The 13845-nt window shown below is 38.8% G+C and overlaps 1 protein-coding gene across 1 annotated transcript; it reads right to left on the bottom strand.

Annotated features, from left to right (window-relative positions):
- Positions 1 to 301: 301 nt before the first annotated feature.
- htr2cl1 (5-hydroxytryptamine (serotonin) receptor 2C, G protein-coupled-like 1) lies at positions 302 to 13420 on the bottom strand. Its single transcript, XM_079430701.1, has 3 exons — positions 12814 to 13420; positions 4105 to 4305; positions 302 to 2346 (listed from the first exon to the last, which is right to left on the bottom strand). Exons 1-3 carry the CDS (start codon positions 13205 to 13207, stop codon positions 1394 to 1396), a joined length of 1548 nt encoding a protein of 515 aa, XP_079286827.1. The 5' UTR covers positions 13208 to 13420; the 3' UTR covers positions 302 to 1393.
- Between the last annotated feature and the right edge of the window lie 425 nt (positions 13421 to 13845).

Genomic DNA, 13845 nt, shown 5'->3' with positions numbered 1-13845 from the left:
TAGTTAATTTATTTCAAGTCTGAGGTAAAATACCTGAACAGATGGCAAAATAGATGTAATTTCCACAGAACCGTTTTAAATGATTGTGTTTAAACAGCTGGCATTAAGAAATTGTTTTGTCTGAAAAAATGTTTTAATGAAGAAAAGTAAAAAAATACAATGTCAAGATTTCCCCCACACTGACAAATTTTGCGCTGTCCATGGTCCTGGAAGCAATTGGATAGCATTGCAGGTAGATGTACCTAAACTCTTCAGGATGCGCTTCACTTTGTAAAACTTTACAAACACAGTGAGGCGTACTGCAGAATGATAAACGTCTTTTATTAAATAAATAGCAGCTTCACAAAATGATACCATTGTGAGGATGACGGTTTGTTTGTTTTTTTAACAAAAAAGGGATTTGGTAAAACATTCACAGGCTATAGTATAAAAATGGGAGTTTGAACAAGGGAGGGTCATACAGGAAAAATTCTAGAGTCTACACAGAAAACAGCAAGAATTTACAGCTTTATACATCATAGGTTCCTAGACATCCTCAAATGAACATTTTTGGTCTTACAGACCAACATTTGTTGCCATGGACAGTCTGTCCATATAAAGTAAATGGTTTTAGTACTCTTGTCTGTTGTGCAATTTTGCTTCTTCTCTCACTCTGTCATGATCACCTGATTCCCAACCTTACATTCACAGGAGAGCATGTTCCCCAGAGCTAGAGGTTAATTCCTTCAATACCTGTTGAAAAAAAAATCTTTAGAAGCAGTTTGGACTAGTCCAAAACTCAGACCACGTTTGCTATGTCTTAGCAAAAGTTTTATGTTAAATATGACCTTCACTCCAAAACTGTTGTTCTGCAGTAATTTCCTCCAGCAAATAAGATACAACCTCTAACAATGTTTCTGGATTACTGCAACTCAAAGGATTCTTCATATCATATTGGAGATGTTTACAAGTTACACAAACAATGATCTGACTTGCAAGTGTATTTAGACAGCATAGCTTCATCCATACTGTAATGCAACTAGCTTGGATGACAGTAACTATTTTTTGGCTTCACATTGTTTTGTAATTATTTAACTGACCACAAGAGGATGCTATGACTCTATCTGTCGAATATTTGCGTGAACTGCAGTCTCGTGTGCTGCTTTAGTAAGAGACTGGGTGCTCATGCAGGACTTAATGGCATTCAAAATCTGAACCTGTTAACACAAACACACACACTCACACACATTACATTCCCTCTCCCTTTTCTGACCTCGGTCAGATTATTGTTTCTGTAGCTAACTCAGCATACATTCTATGCTGTGTTACAGCTGAGGTTGCGTGGACAGCCGACAGCTCCTAAACATCACGTGTAGCTCGGCCCTGTTTTCCACATCACACTAAAAGCTAGTTTTCAGACACTGCTGGTGTGTTCTGTGTGGCTGTGACCGCTGCTCATTGACAGCTCTGATATTCCTGGTTTCAGCTCCAGTCCGGGGTCAGTGTCGTGGGGCTCCAGATTTCGGATTCCATTGCCGTCCCCATTGCGGCAGTTACTGTTCCGGTCAATGGAAACTTTTTCGTAGATCAGGATGGGTGTGACTACCGCCTGGGACGCACAAGGAGCGTTTATAGCGATGGGTTTAAGACACACCTGTCTATACTGGCAGTGCATGTAACTTGAAAATGCCCTTCGGTAGGTCTTGTTAAACAAGGTGTACACTAAAGGATTGACCCCTGATGAGATGTAGCCCACCCAAACGAAAACATTGAGCAGTTCTGTTAGCACAGGCTCGTTACAGGCTTTATGGCAGATGACATACAGAACGTTAGTGATGAAAAAGGGACACCACATGACGAGGAAGAGGAAGAACACTACACCCAACACTTTAGATGCTCGCCGCTCGTTCTTGATGGCCTGCATCATGCCTCGCCGCCCATGGGTTCCGGCTGGGTCCCGTCCAGCGGGCGAATTCATTTGAGATGGGGCTTCTGAACTTGGGATTATTGAGATGGTGTCTGGGGGCACGGTCAGTCCGAGCATGTTTCCATCGCTGTTGCTGATCCGTAGACTGTTCAGACTGCTGCGACGGGATACCGGTGGCGGGGCCAACTGGGAAGTAGGTGGAGCTGGAGGTTGCAAAGGCTGTTGAGAAGAGGCTTTGCCCTCATAGAGGAAGACTGTGGCCTGACGCTGAAGCGCTTGGACGGTCAGACAATACGTGACCACCATGATAACCAGAGGAATGAAGAAGGCAACAAAAGAGCCAACCAGTATGAAGTGTTCCTCATTCAGAGCACAGTTGCCGTTTTTCAAGACCTTTTCTCTGTTATGGAGTCCGATCACTGGGATAGGCATTGAGATACCTGTGGCAGAAAGAAGTAAGAGAATATCAAACAAATATATATATATATATATATATATATATATATATATATATATATATATATATATATAAACAAACAAACAAACATCAAAGAAACAGTCAGACTAGCAAATGAGAAAGACAACTGGAACACAAGATGCCGGAGACAAAAGACCAACGGCTTCAGCGAATCGTGCTCAGAGATCTATCCTCAAGACAAATCTTCTCTCTTACCCAGCTAGATCAGTATTCCTGATGGTTGAGAGAGAGGATCTTTTATTTAATTAGAGCAGATGAATGAGAGTGTCAAGGCAGATAGAGACTTAATGCTGTTTTGGATCCAGATAAGAATCAAATAATCATTGGGCTCACGTTCAAATGGGAGAAAGATTAGATGTGTGAACCCTTTGTCATCTGCACTGACGTTACTAAGTATAACTAATATTAGCAAATGAGACATGAAGCCTCTGTGGAGAAAAGCGATGACCAGGAGACATAATTGGGGGATAGATAGAATAGTGTTGTTCCATTATTATGAAAAAAAAGACAAAAGCACATAAAGTTACTAAAATGTAAATGAACACTGAAAATAGAAAAATAAAAGCACATTCAACAATAAAAAGGAAAGGAAAGCCTGTGTGGGTGAGAGTAAGTGAGACACCATGTCCGAGAGAGTGTGTAGGCTTGCATTAGTAAAAAGCAGGGTGAGAAGAGTTTATCTTTTCTAGAAAGTTTAGTGAGAGGCAGAGATGGAGAGTGAAAGCTAGAGGGTCTTTCTATACTTAACCACAACTATACTTAAAGGATTAGTTCACGCGCATCACAGAACAGAGCAAGGCGAGCATTTGTGCTTATAAAACTTAAACTTTTTTATTTATTTTTGAAATGACAGATCGTTTCGCTAGATAAGACCCTTATTCATCGTCTGGTATCGTTTAAAGCCCTTTGAAGCTGCACTGAAACGGTCATTTGGACCTTGAACCGTTTGGGTCCCAATGAAGTCCATTACATGGAGAAATGTTTTCATCAAAAACCTTAATTTCTTTTCGACTGAAGAAAGAAAGACATGGACATCTTGGATGACATGGGGGTGAGTAAATTATCAGCAAAAGTTTTTTTAAAAGTGAACTAATCCTTTAAGTTTTTAACACTCTGTTGTAGTAACAGATCAGCCACGGTCACTCTACATTATATGTCACAAGTCGGACTCTAGATTGCGCTAATGCAGTAGAATGCCAATCCTTTAGCATTCCTTACACAATGACAGAATGTGGTTTACTTTATTGAACAGTAGGTGGTGAGCTTCACTAGAAGTATCTGATTACCAGACCAATCACAAACATTCAATTAATCCAAGCTTCTCTGAATTTCGAGGCGCCGCTCTGGGTGATGGAGAAAATCACCACAATCACTAATACTGGCACTAGTTTATACGATGTCACTTCAAATCATTTTCATTGTTGCTGATCTGAGGGGCCTCTTAGACCCAGCTGGAGCCTTGAGAAAACCTCACAATACAATCTGCCATTCTGAGGGGTCCTATGAGATACAAACACATTCCAGTGATAGATTCAACAGGATTGCAGTGGACTAACATTGACTTTAGTAAGTACAAATTGTACAACTGTTCAATCTAAAGACCTCCACTGTCCTCTACTGGTTATTTGGGTTTGATACACAGTTCAAGACATTTTTTTAACATGTTGTTGTAAGAAATAATGCATTTTATTCAATTTCATCATATCAATGTTTCTCTGACCTATTGAAATAGTCCAAACTGCAGCGATCTTCAGCATGGCCTTGGTGCGGGAGTTGAACCGACTGTGCTCGATTGGATTGCGTATGGCCACGTAGCGGTCGAGGGAAATGGCACACAGGTGCATGATGGAAGCAGTGGAGAAAAGCACATCCAGATATATCCAAATAGGACAAAGAGCACTAGGCAATGGCCAGGCATAATCTGGAAGACAGAGAGAGATTGCTTTGTAAACACCCTTTATGAGATGGTCATACACATGAAGACTGATGCTGAAAAAGTAAGAAAGAGAAAGAAAGCATATATAAGAGAAACAGAAGGCAAAGTGGTCTTTCAGATCACATTATAAAAGTCCAGACGACTGTCTTCAGACCAAGAGCTAAAAAAGGCTGTTATGTCAGCAGGCTTAAAATAACCAACATTAAGAAACAGTCAGGTTATGTAAAAAGTAAGTAATTTAGAGTTATGTAGGCTCATGGATGACAACGAGAGATACAAAGTCACACTGGGTCTTAGAGATAATACCAGAATTATAAAACAGATAGTTCTGGTCTTGGCTTCTGATTTGTCAATGCAGTGCTCCAGTCATGCTAAAATCCTTGAAATAGCAAAATGTATGATGTATAACACCAGTTCACCACAATATTTGTCTAAAGCAATGTTTTAATAAAAGGTGTCTTTAATGCATACTAACACCTGTTTTTTTCCGAGTGGTTTGGTGTGCAAAAGATGTTAGGATGGTCTCCACCAAGATGTTAGGATGTGGTGGGTTGCCACAACATGGAAGAACCATATTGGGTTCCCCAAAAAACCTTCAAACCAGTCATCAGTTCTTAAAAAAACAATGTAATAATCTGAAGAAACTTTCTCCATTATAACAAACCTTTGGCTCAGTGGAAAGGTTCCATGGATGTTAAAGGTTCTTTATGGAACCATAGATGCCAATAAAGAATGATTATTTTTAAGAGTGCAAGATTGTTGTTGCCAGGGTATTTTCTAGAGTGTTTCGAAGTGGTGGATTAGATTGTATGGATACTAAATTAGATGAATACTAACTGGCCCACATGAAAAGATCCCATAAAAGATCCCAAACCTTATATTTTGAGGTGGCATTCATGTCTGCGCAACTTATCATGCCATACAGTAATAGTGATGTTTGCTTTAGCTCTAAAAAAGATATAAGAGTTTCTGAAGGCCAATATTCATATTCCACAAACCTTAAACTAAACAAGAGTTGGGAACAAGTAATAATACCTGTAACACAAGATTTCAAGCTTCAATTGATAGGTTTTTAAGTGACAGAAGTGGCAAAATGAAAACGTCCCTCAGAGAGGACACGCTCTAATGCAGGGTCAGATACTTTTACAGAAAGGTCTACAGGTCTTGAGGGGCATGTCTGATGGTTCGGATGACATTAGCGCCACAAGAGGTGTGAGTCACTGTCAATTTAACGTTTTATTGAAGCCCAGGGCAAGTGCAGGCATTCCAATCATGGGCTGAATGAGACTGGTCCAAATCCAGACAGCATTGTGGAGCTCAGAACACCTGGACTGGAGATGAGGGCAATGTCAAGTTGCCAAGTTAGCGAAATGAATGATAACAGAGTTCTCTGCCAGTATGGGACCAGCAAGTGTTCTGACACAGATGGTGAGCGAGGGGTGTTCCTCTCCTCGTTTATTTGTCCATATCTCTGTGGTGGTCCCATTCATGTTCTGCTGTCCATGGAACTAGCCCACGGCACATGCAATTACACCTTTCCTAAATGAGAAAAAATGACAGCAGGAGATCTGCGAGGTTAGAGATTACAGGGTTAAATAAGGGGTGAGAGAGCAGGAAGTGAAGGAATTAGGTCAGATTCAACGCCTCAAATGAAGGTTTAATTCCTGCAGGCAGAATGAAAGACAGCCAGTGTTGTGGAGTAACTAAAAGTAGTCATAGCACCTGGTATGAGTGAACCAGGAGAATTCCCGGTGGCCTGGCTGCCCTGTTTTTTTCCCCTTTTCCTTTATTATTACTTAATTGTAATTATTACTTAATTGTAATTAATTTGACATCCAATAATAAATCTCTAATAAATCGTGAATCGGTTAGTCGTGACTCGCAACGCTATGCTTCAGCTTGTGCACACCAAATGATGCAATCAATGCGAGAGACTCGAGAATGGAGTGGAAGTGCCTAGGTGGACCAGAGAGGCAAACTACTGACCTGTTCAAGACATCAAGTGCAGGTCAGTATCATCTGTAAATAAGTTTTGTCTTTGTTTAAATAGTTAAGACTTAAACTCCTAGCAGCTGTTAACAGTAGCAGCCCATTACTCATCACTCAAAACACTGTATGATAAAGGACATCATTATTATCTATTGTAAAGTTACAGTAGTAATTCAGCAGACAAATATTCACATCATTTTATAATGTGTTTAGAGGGAGCTAGGGCAGACAACAACACAACCGAAAAGTAACAATTATGTTATAATGTATAAATTCAAAAACCATGGCTACTATTGTACCATGTATTGTACCATGGTAACCACAAATTAGCCATGGTTTTGATACACAAACCAAAGCTTAACAATGGAATTTGTAGTAAAACTATGGATACAAATGGTAATCAATTAAAAAAATAAATAAAAATGATTTGAATTATTTATTTGAATGAATAAAAAAATAATAAATTAAAATTGAAAATAAATAAATAATAAATTAAATTATAAATACTGTTTATATATATATATATATATATATATATATATATATATATATTAGCTATATTAAGTCTCATGCTGTCACCCTATGCTAAAAGAAAGGTTCTTCATTGGCATTGAGGGTTCCATAAATCACCTTTAAAATCCATGGAATCTTTAAAATCTTTCCTTTCAAAGGGTTCTTTGTAGAGCAAAAGGTTTTTTTAGATTATTGAAATATTTTTCACTAAGAAAAATTATTATTTTAAAAACTGGTTACTTAAAGGTTCTTTGGGGAACCCGTAAATGTGTTTCTATGGCATTGCTGCGAAAACCTCCTTTTGGAACCATTATAAGTGTACACTTAAAAAAGTCCTCTTTAATAACTTATTTAGACCCATGACCTTGGCATTGGTGTGGTTTTATGAGGCGGACCAAGAACTGTGGGGTTGAAACATAATTAACATGGCATGGGGGGCAACATTTCCTCACATGTCAACATGCAACTTCATCTGCATGTTGATTATAGAAAACACACACACTTGTCTTTCATCCCTTGATTGGTCCAGCTGCCTACGGCCCTTTGCATCTTGCTTTGATTAATTGGAACAACTGATAACTCAGCCCTGATTTACTTGTATAGTTGATTAAGTTCTCTCTCAGTGCAGACAGTAATGGAGTGTTGGAACACTATAGAGACATGAAAAATCCTCTGTTGCTTTCTGTACATCACTGATATAACTGAAAGGCAATGAACTCCTTAGGCTCTTTCAGCAATTTTCAGACATCCATGATGAACAACTAACCTCTTGGCTTTTACACACACACTTTCACTCAATGATAAATGTGGATTCTCAAATAAGTGTAATAAGTAATATTGCTCCTGTACCTCAGCCGCTAGACTATGGGGCTAGCAACACCAAGATTAATAGTTTGATTTCAATTGAACATGCATGCGCGCAAAAATATGTAGCTTGAACGCACTTTAAGTTGCTATGGATAAACGTGTCTGTCAAATGCAAAAATGTAGGTGTCTAATATGCCATATTGTAACATCCAAAGCAATAACAATGAGCAGCTATATTTGATGAAGCATATATATGAAATAACAGTTATAAAAAATAAATAAAATTGGGGATAAATGTATGAATTCATGGATAAAAAGCAAAGATAAAAATAAAAAAATAATGAATACATATAATAAATAACAAGTGAAATTAGAAAACGGACTAGGGGAAAATAGAGTAGCAGCGTAGTAGCAAAAATAGAAACTTAAGCTTAAGAGGCCTAGAACCGCTCTTTTGACGCAACACAGAATTGGTTTGTGAGATGTCTATCAGTTCAGCACCATCTGAGCTGCTGAGTATCAGTATATAGCTCATCTTAAACATATCCTGCCACTGTATGTTCCCAGAGGTAATCACTCTAATGCCTCTCTCTGATTTCATTCCTACTGCACTGTCTCGCACTTTCCTTGTTCGTCTTTGGCTGATCCTCAGCGATATGGTTTCTATGCTTCCTCCAGACATTAATACATGTGAGCAAGCCACATCACTCCATTATAAAACCCATATCTTACCCTCTTTTTCACCGTTTTTGAGATGATGCACTGGAACTTAACACATATTAAACAACTGAATCAAGGTCAGACTTCTATATCTTATGAAAGTCACATGCCAGCTCAATCACACATACATGGTACACTCCCCCACCAAACACACACAATCACACACGCTATTAGACACCGTAAATGAAATGAGGAGTGTGAAATCCATCATTGTCGCATCCAATGCAGTGGAAAACAATTTTTATGTCTCTGTGTCTGAGTGTGTGTGTGTGTGTGTGTGTGTAGGCATGTCTGAATTTATGAGCGTGAAAGCATTCGTATGTGGGTGTGGAGAGCACACGTTCACACATTCGAACAGTTGATGATATTTTGCTCTGACAGCTTGCTGGTAATGGCCATCACAGGCTCACTGTTTATGACAACATGCCGCTGTATCCCTCCACTCCATCTTTATCTGTTCAATCTGTGTGCTTATGTGTGTGCGTGTGGGGGGAGGGTAGTGGGTGACACCCAAAACTCAAGAAACGTATGGGTACGACACCAACGGTTGGTATTATTTTGTCTCAGTTCTGTATATGAGAGGTTGCATGTATTTGAATGCATGCTTGAGTTTTTATAAACACACTTCAGTGTTGACTGTGTTTATGTGCATGCCAGAGTAAGATTATTGTCTTTAACTAAGGGAGTGTTTATACAGTTTTCAACTAAAAGGAAACATTTTCTGGCCTGTCAAATGTAACAACAGCATTTTGGCAGACTAGAAAATTTTAAAATAGGTTTCAAAATGCAAGTTTTTTTTAATGATACCAATGTTATCATCTTTGTGTATGTCAGGATCCTACCCTGACAGTCTTGTCTGTCTTGTCCCTGTTCAATGTTTCTTTGTTTGTTTTGTGTCTGAGCACATGGCTCTGTCTCTGTTTGTCTTTGCCAAGTGCTCCTCTTGTCCAACCTCCCCGTTTCCCATGGTCACGCCCCCTTGTTTATTCCTTGTCTAGTTCTCGTTTGCTTGATTGTGTTCACCTGATCCTCGTGTGCTCTGCTGCTTTATATTGCGTTCCTTTCCCTTGTGTCCTTGCTGGTTTGTTTTGGTGTCTACCAGTTTCTTGGTCCTAAAGATATCCTTTGATCTAGCTCGAGTGATTTTTGATCTCTTGTCTTGTTATTTTATATCCTCGCTTCCTTTGTTTTCTCTAGTTCTGTCTAGTTCTTGTTTTTTGACTGTGTATTCTTCTAGTGTTTTCTCTTGATTAGATTTTCTTTTGTCTGTCTTGTTTGTTATTGTGTTTTGCCCTGTCCTGTCCTTTACCCAGATTCCCTGGCCTCTGACCCCTACCACCTGGAAGCAGCTCTCCACTCTCACGAGTCAGGTCTCTGGTTCTGTGAGTCACTACCTGGCGGCTAGACTGGTGCGACTTCTGAGATTCACTTCAAGCTACGGGGTCCCTGTCTTCCTGCCTTCCTCTGGAGCTGCTGCCCTGTGCTTGAGTCCGCTGCCACCTTGGACCGGCTCAGTGGTCATCCCTCCTGCCTGTATTGTGTTGTCTGCCCTGCCCCTCCGTTTGGACTGATTCACTTCTCACTCCCCCTGCTGTTTCTAGTCAACGTCTCGTCAATAAACTACCATTGTCCGCTCATTTGCATCTGGGTCCCATTTCTTGCAGATCCCTGACAGTGTAAACTACAAAAATAAGAACCTGTGAAAACAGTATTGTCATGTGCATGCATGCTTTTGCCATCTTGAGTTTATATCCATCCCTCTGTAGAAGAATGTGTGTGCACAGGATACACAATGCATGTTTCTTTACAAAGTGATATCACCAACTACTGACCTGGCATGCATAATAGTCAGGTCAGTTTTTAGAAAAAAACTTTTCCACTTTTAAACTAAAACCATAAAATATTTTATTACTTGAAATAAAAGTAAATATGAACTGAATTAAAAAAATTGTAAACTTTAAAATATTATAAATAAATTAAAACATTAGTAATAGTTAAAAAAAACTTATTTTAGCTAGTAATTTTTCAGCTTCATTTAGTTTATGTGGAAGCCTGTTTCCACCACAGAATTTAAAGGAACAAATTTAAATTAAATTCTATTTCTTTTTTGAAAATAGGCTCATTTTACAACTCCCCAAGAGTTAAACAGTTGAGTTTTACCCTTTTTTAATCCATTCAGCTGATCTCCGGGTCTGGAGGTAGCACTTTTAGCTTAGTTTAGCATAGATCGTTGAATCAGATTAGACCATTAGCATCTCGCTCAAAAATGACTAAAGAGTTTCGATAATTTTCCTATTTAAAACTTGACTCTTCTGTAGTTACATCGTGAACTAAGACTGATGGAAAATGAAAAGTTGCGATTTTCTAGGACGATATGTCTAGGAACTATACTCTCATTCTGGCGTAATAATCAAGGACATTTGCTGCCGTACCATGGGTGCAGCAGGCGCAATGATATTGCACAGCGCCTGAAAGTAGTCCCCAGCTATATCAGAACTAGTTACCTAGTTGGGGACTACTTTCAGGTGCTGCGTAATATCATTGAGTAATATAGTTTCTTGTAAATATGAGAAAAAAGTCTGAATTGCAAGACACAAATTTACATCTGAGTTTACATTTCAATTCTAAGTTTACATCTCAACTTTTTTCTCTTAATTCTTAGATGACACCGCAATTCAGTTTTTCTGTTTTGTCAGGAAATAAAAAATAAAACAGGTAATTGTGACTTCTCATCTCACATTTCAGACATTTTTTTGTGAGTTTTATACCCTGCAAATTGTGAGTTAACATCAGCTTATACTGTGAATAAATACATCTGAATTGTAAGATACAAATTCAGAATTGTTAGGAAATAGTATTGAGTAAAAGAACCAATTACCTTTTTTAATTAATTTTTTTAAATTCCATGTTATAGGGTGAAATACTAAAATAACAAACCCAAAAACTAAAAACTAAAACGTCAAAACTATAAAGACTATAAACTATAGAAATATAAAAACTACAAAGAATAATCAAATAAAAGGTACAACATAATGCAAAATATAAATAAATCAATCTACATGCATGCATCCATGACCATTTTTGTTCTCTCTCGCCACTAAAATGCCTCTTTTCCGATGCTCTATTTGCTCTGAGGGTCTGCAGGCTGATGTACTGATCAATATCTCTTTGTGATCAATAACGTCCTTTCCTCTCAAACTGACAAATGCAAGCTCATCATGTGCACTTACAGCTGACAAGCAACTAAGATCATTTAAAGGCAGGATATCTTCCATAATCAATATGAAGGGAGTTTGAGAGAGTTCAGCTAACCCACTCATGTCCAGAGATTGGCGAGGCGATGCATTCTGAAAGAGCTCCCCCATGGCTGAGGAGAGATGGGCAGTGTGGCCCCCTGTATGGATAGCAAGAGCCAGAAATACTCTAAAGCAGACAGCTCAGTTGTGCAGAGGCAGCTGGACTGGAAAACGATCTGAATTCTGCCACAGGCGATATTTCTGTGGGCTTCTGAGCAAAGAAATGCCAAACAAGCTTCTGTCTCGCTCAATGAGCCCCCCCACCGCCTGCCTCTCTCTTTCTCTCGCTCCATGAAGGGAGATTTCACGCTATACAGTGTTATAAAGCTATTAAATCTTGCCACCTCTGGCTCTTTCCTTTCTAACTTTGTCAGTGCTCTGTACCATACATAATTATACTCATGTACAGTCTCCCAAATAAATCAACCTAAACCCTAACTTTTTTTAAAAAAATGGAAGTTATCATCTCTTGAGTTTTGGTGGAAAGAGCCCAATTAAATGTGTTATTTAACCAGGGTATATTCTATGGTCTCATTTGTATAATGAGCCATGTTATTTGGAGGCGAAGGACTGCCTCGCACCAGTGAAAAAGCCCCTGGGTCTTAAAGGGAAATGCCACTGAAGTTATATTACGGGAAGTGTGGCTTCTCGTGATGCTATATGCATTATTTTAAAGTTTGCATCCCATTTGCATTTTTATACTATAAAATGTATACCATTAGCATCTTGCTCAAAAATGACTAAAGAGTTTTGATATTTTTCCTATTTAAAGATGACCAAATGCTAATGGTCTAATCTGATTCAATGATCTATGCTAAGCTAAGCTAAACGTGCTACCGCCAGACCCGGAGATCGGCTGAATGGATTCAAAAACTGTAAAACTCATCTGTTTAACTCTAGGGGAGTTGTAAAATGATTTGCAAAAAAAGTGGAGTGTTCCAAAGTAAAATAGTGCAAAAAATTTAATAAATAAATAAAAATAATATAATATTGGAAATTAATGATATTAAACATAGAAAAATAAAACATTTAAATATTTCAAAATGTTTTGGATATATTCACAACTATTATTATTTTCCACACTATAAATGGGTCTTTATGAAAATATATATTTTTATATTTAAGGAAGGTTATATTTGGGGTCTATGGCATCAAAATTTAAACTCACCATACAGGATGTTAATGAGCGAGATAGGCATGACCAAGATGCCGACCAGCATGTCTGCCACTGCAAGTGATCGCAGGAAGAAGTTTGTTGCATTTTGCAGCTTCTTCTCCAGCGACACGGCCAAAATAACCAAAATATTTCCTCCTATCGTCAGAAAGATAATCACAAGAATCAGCAGTGCTGGCCAGTTCTTCTCCTTCATCGACTCCTTTTCGACCCCATGAGGAGAGGATGAAGATGAGGAGGAGAGATTGAAGCTGTAGTCAGTCGCGAAGAGGCTCTGGTTCAGGCTCACGGTGGTATTCCCAGGCCAGACCATCCAGCCAACGAGGTCTAGGGAGGATGTCGTAGAGCCAAACCCGCCCAGAACTGGCCCGCCTGGTGCCCCCATCATCTGATATCTTTTCCTGTCACCCTGTATCAATCTGAGCTCCTTCCACTCATGGCCGCTGACAGACACTTATGGGAGGAAGAGTTTGGAAGTTCAAAAACGTTGAAGTGATCCACTCAAAATGCTATGTGAAGGAGAAATCTACAGCGCTGAGGATATCCATAGCATTTCCTGTTGCAAGTTTCTAGCTCTGGTTCTTATTCATGGAAACTGTATCTGTAAAACACAATGAGAGAGACACAATAGAGCAATGAACACCAAAAAATATTAACTCATAGATAAAAGGCACTATAAAAGAACTCTGACAGAATAACACAGAGTTACTTAGATAAAATAATAACAGGAATCAAAGTCACAGAATTGAAGGTTGTGATCAATTCTTACAGTACCATGTCTAAAGAATGAATGACAGCACTGTTGAATTGACTCAGCTGTCATAGTGAGAATATCTCCATCATAATATTGGAGGAAGCACAAATGATCAGTTACGGAAATATCCAATGGTGCCCTTCTCCCTGTGGTAATAGAGGGTAATTGAGTTCACAAGTTAAAATGATATGCTACAATCCGGGTCTCCGCGAACCTGCTGCAATACCCTACCAAGAGCAATAATTCACCAAATCTGAGGTTACTCGTCATTA

Source organism: Barbus barbus (assembly GCF_936440315.1).
Source record: "Barbus barbus genome assembly, chromosome: 2".
Lineage (NCBI taxonomy): Eukaryota > Metazoa > Chordata > Actinopteri > Cypriniformes > Cyprinidae > Barbus > Barbus barbus.
The sequence above is the reverse complement of the archived record's forward strand: the minus strand, read 5'-3'. Positions and strand labels throughout refer to the sequence as shown.

Excerpts from the sequence above, each read along its gene's own strand:
- htr2cl1 (XM_079430701.1), bottom strand. The coding sequence starts at position 13,207 with ATGATGGGGGCACCAGGCGGGCCAGTTCTGGGCGGGTTTGGCTCTACG. Across the intron at positions 4,306-12,813 it reads GCTCATTAACATCCTGTATG|ATTATGCCTGGCCATTGCCT; the intron begins GTGAGTTTAAAT and ends TCTGTCTTCCAG. Across the intron at positions 2,347-4,104 it reads AGTTTGGACTATTTCAATAG|GTATCTCAATGCCTATCCCA; the intron begins GTCAGAGAAACA and ends TTTCTGCCACAG.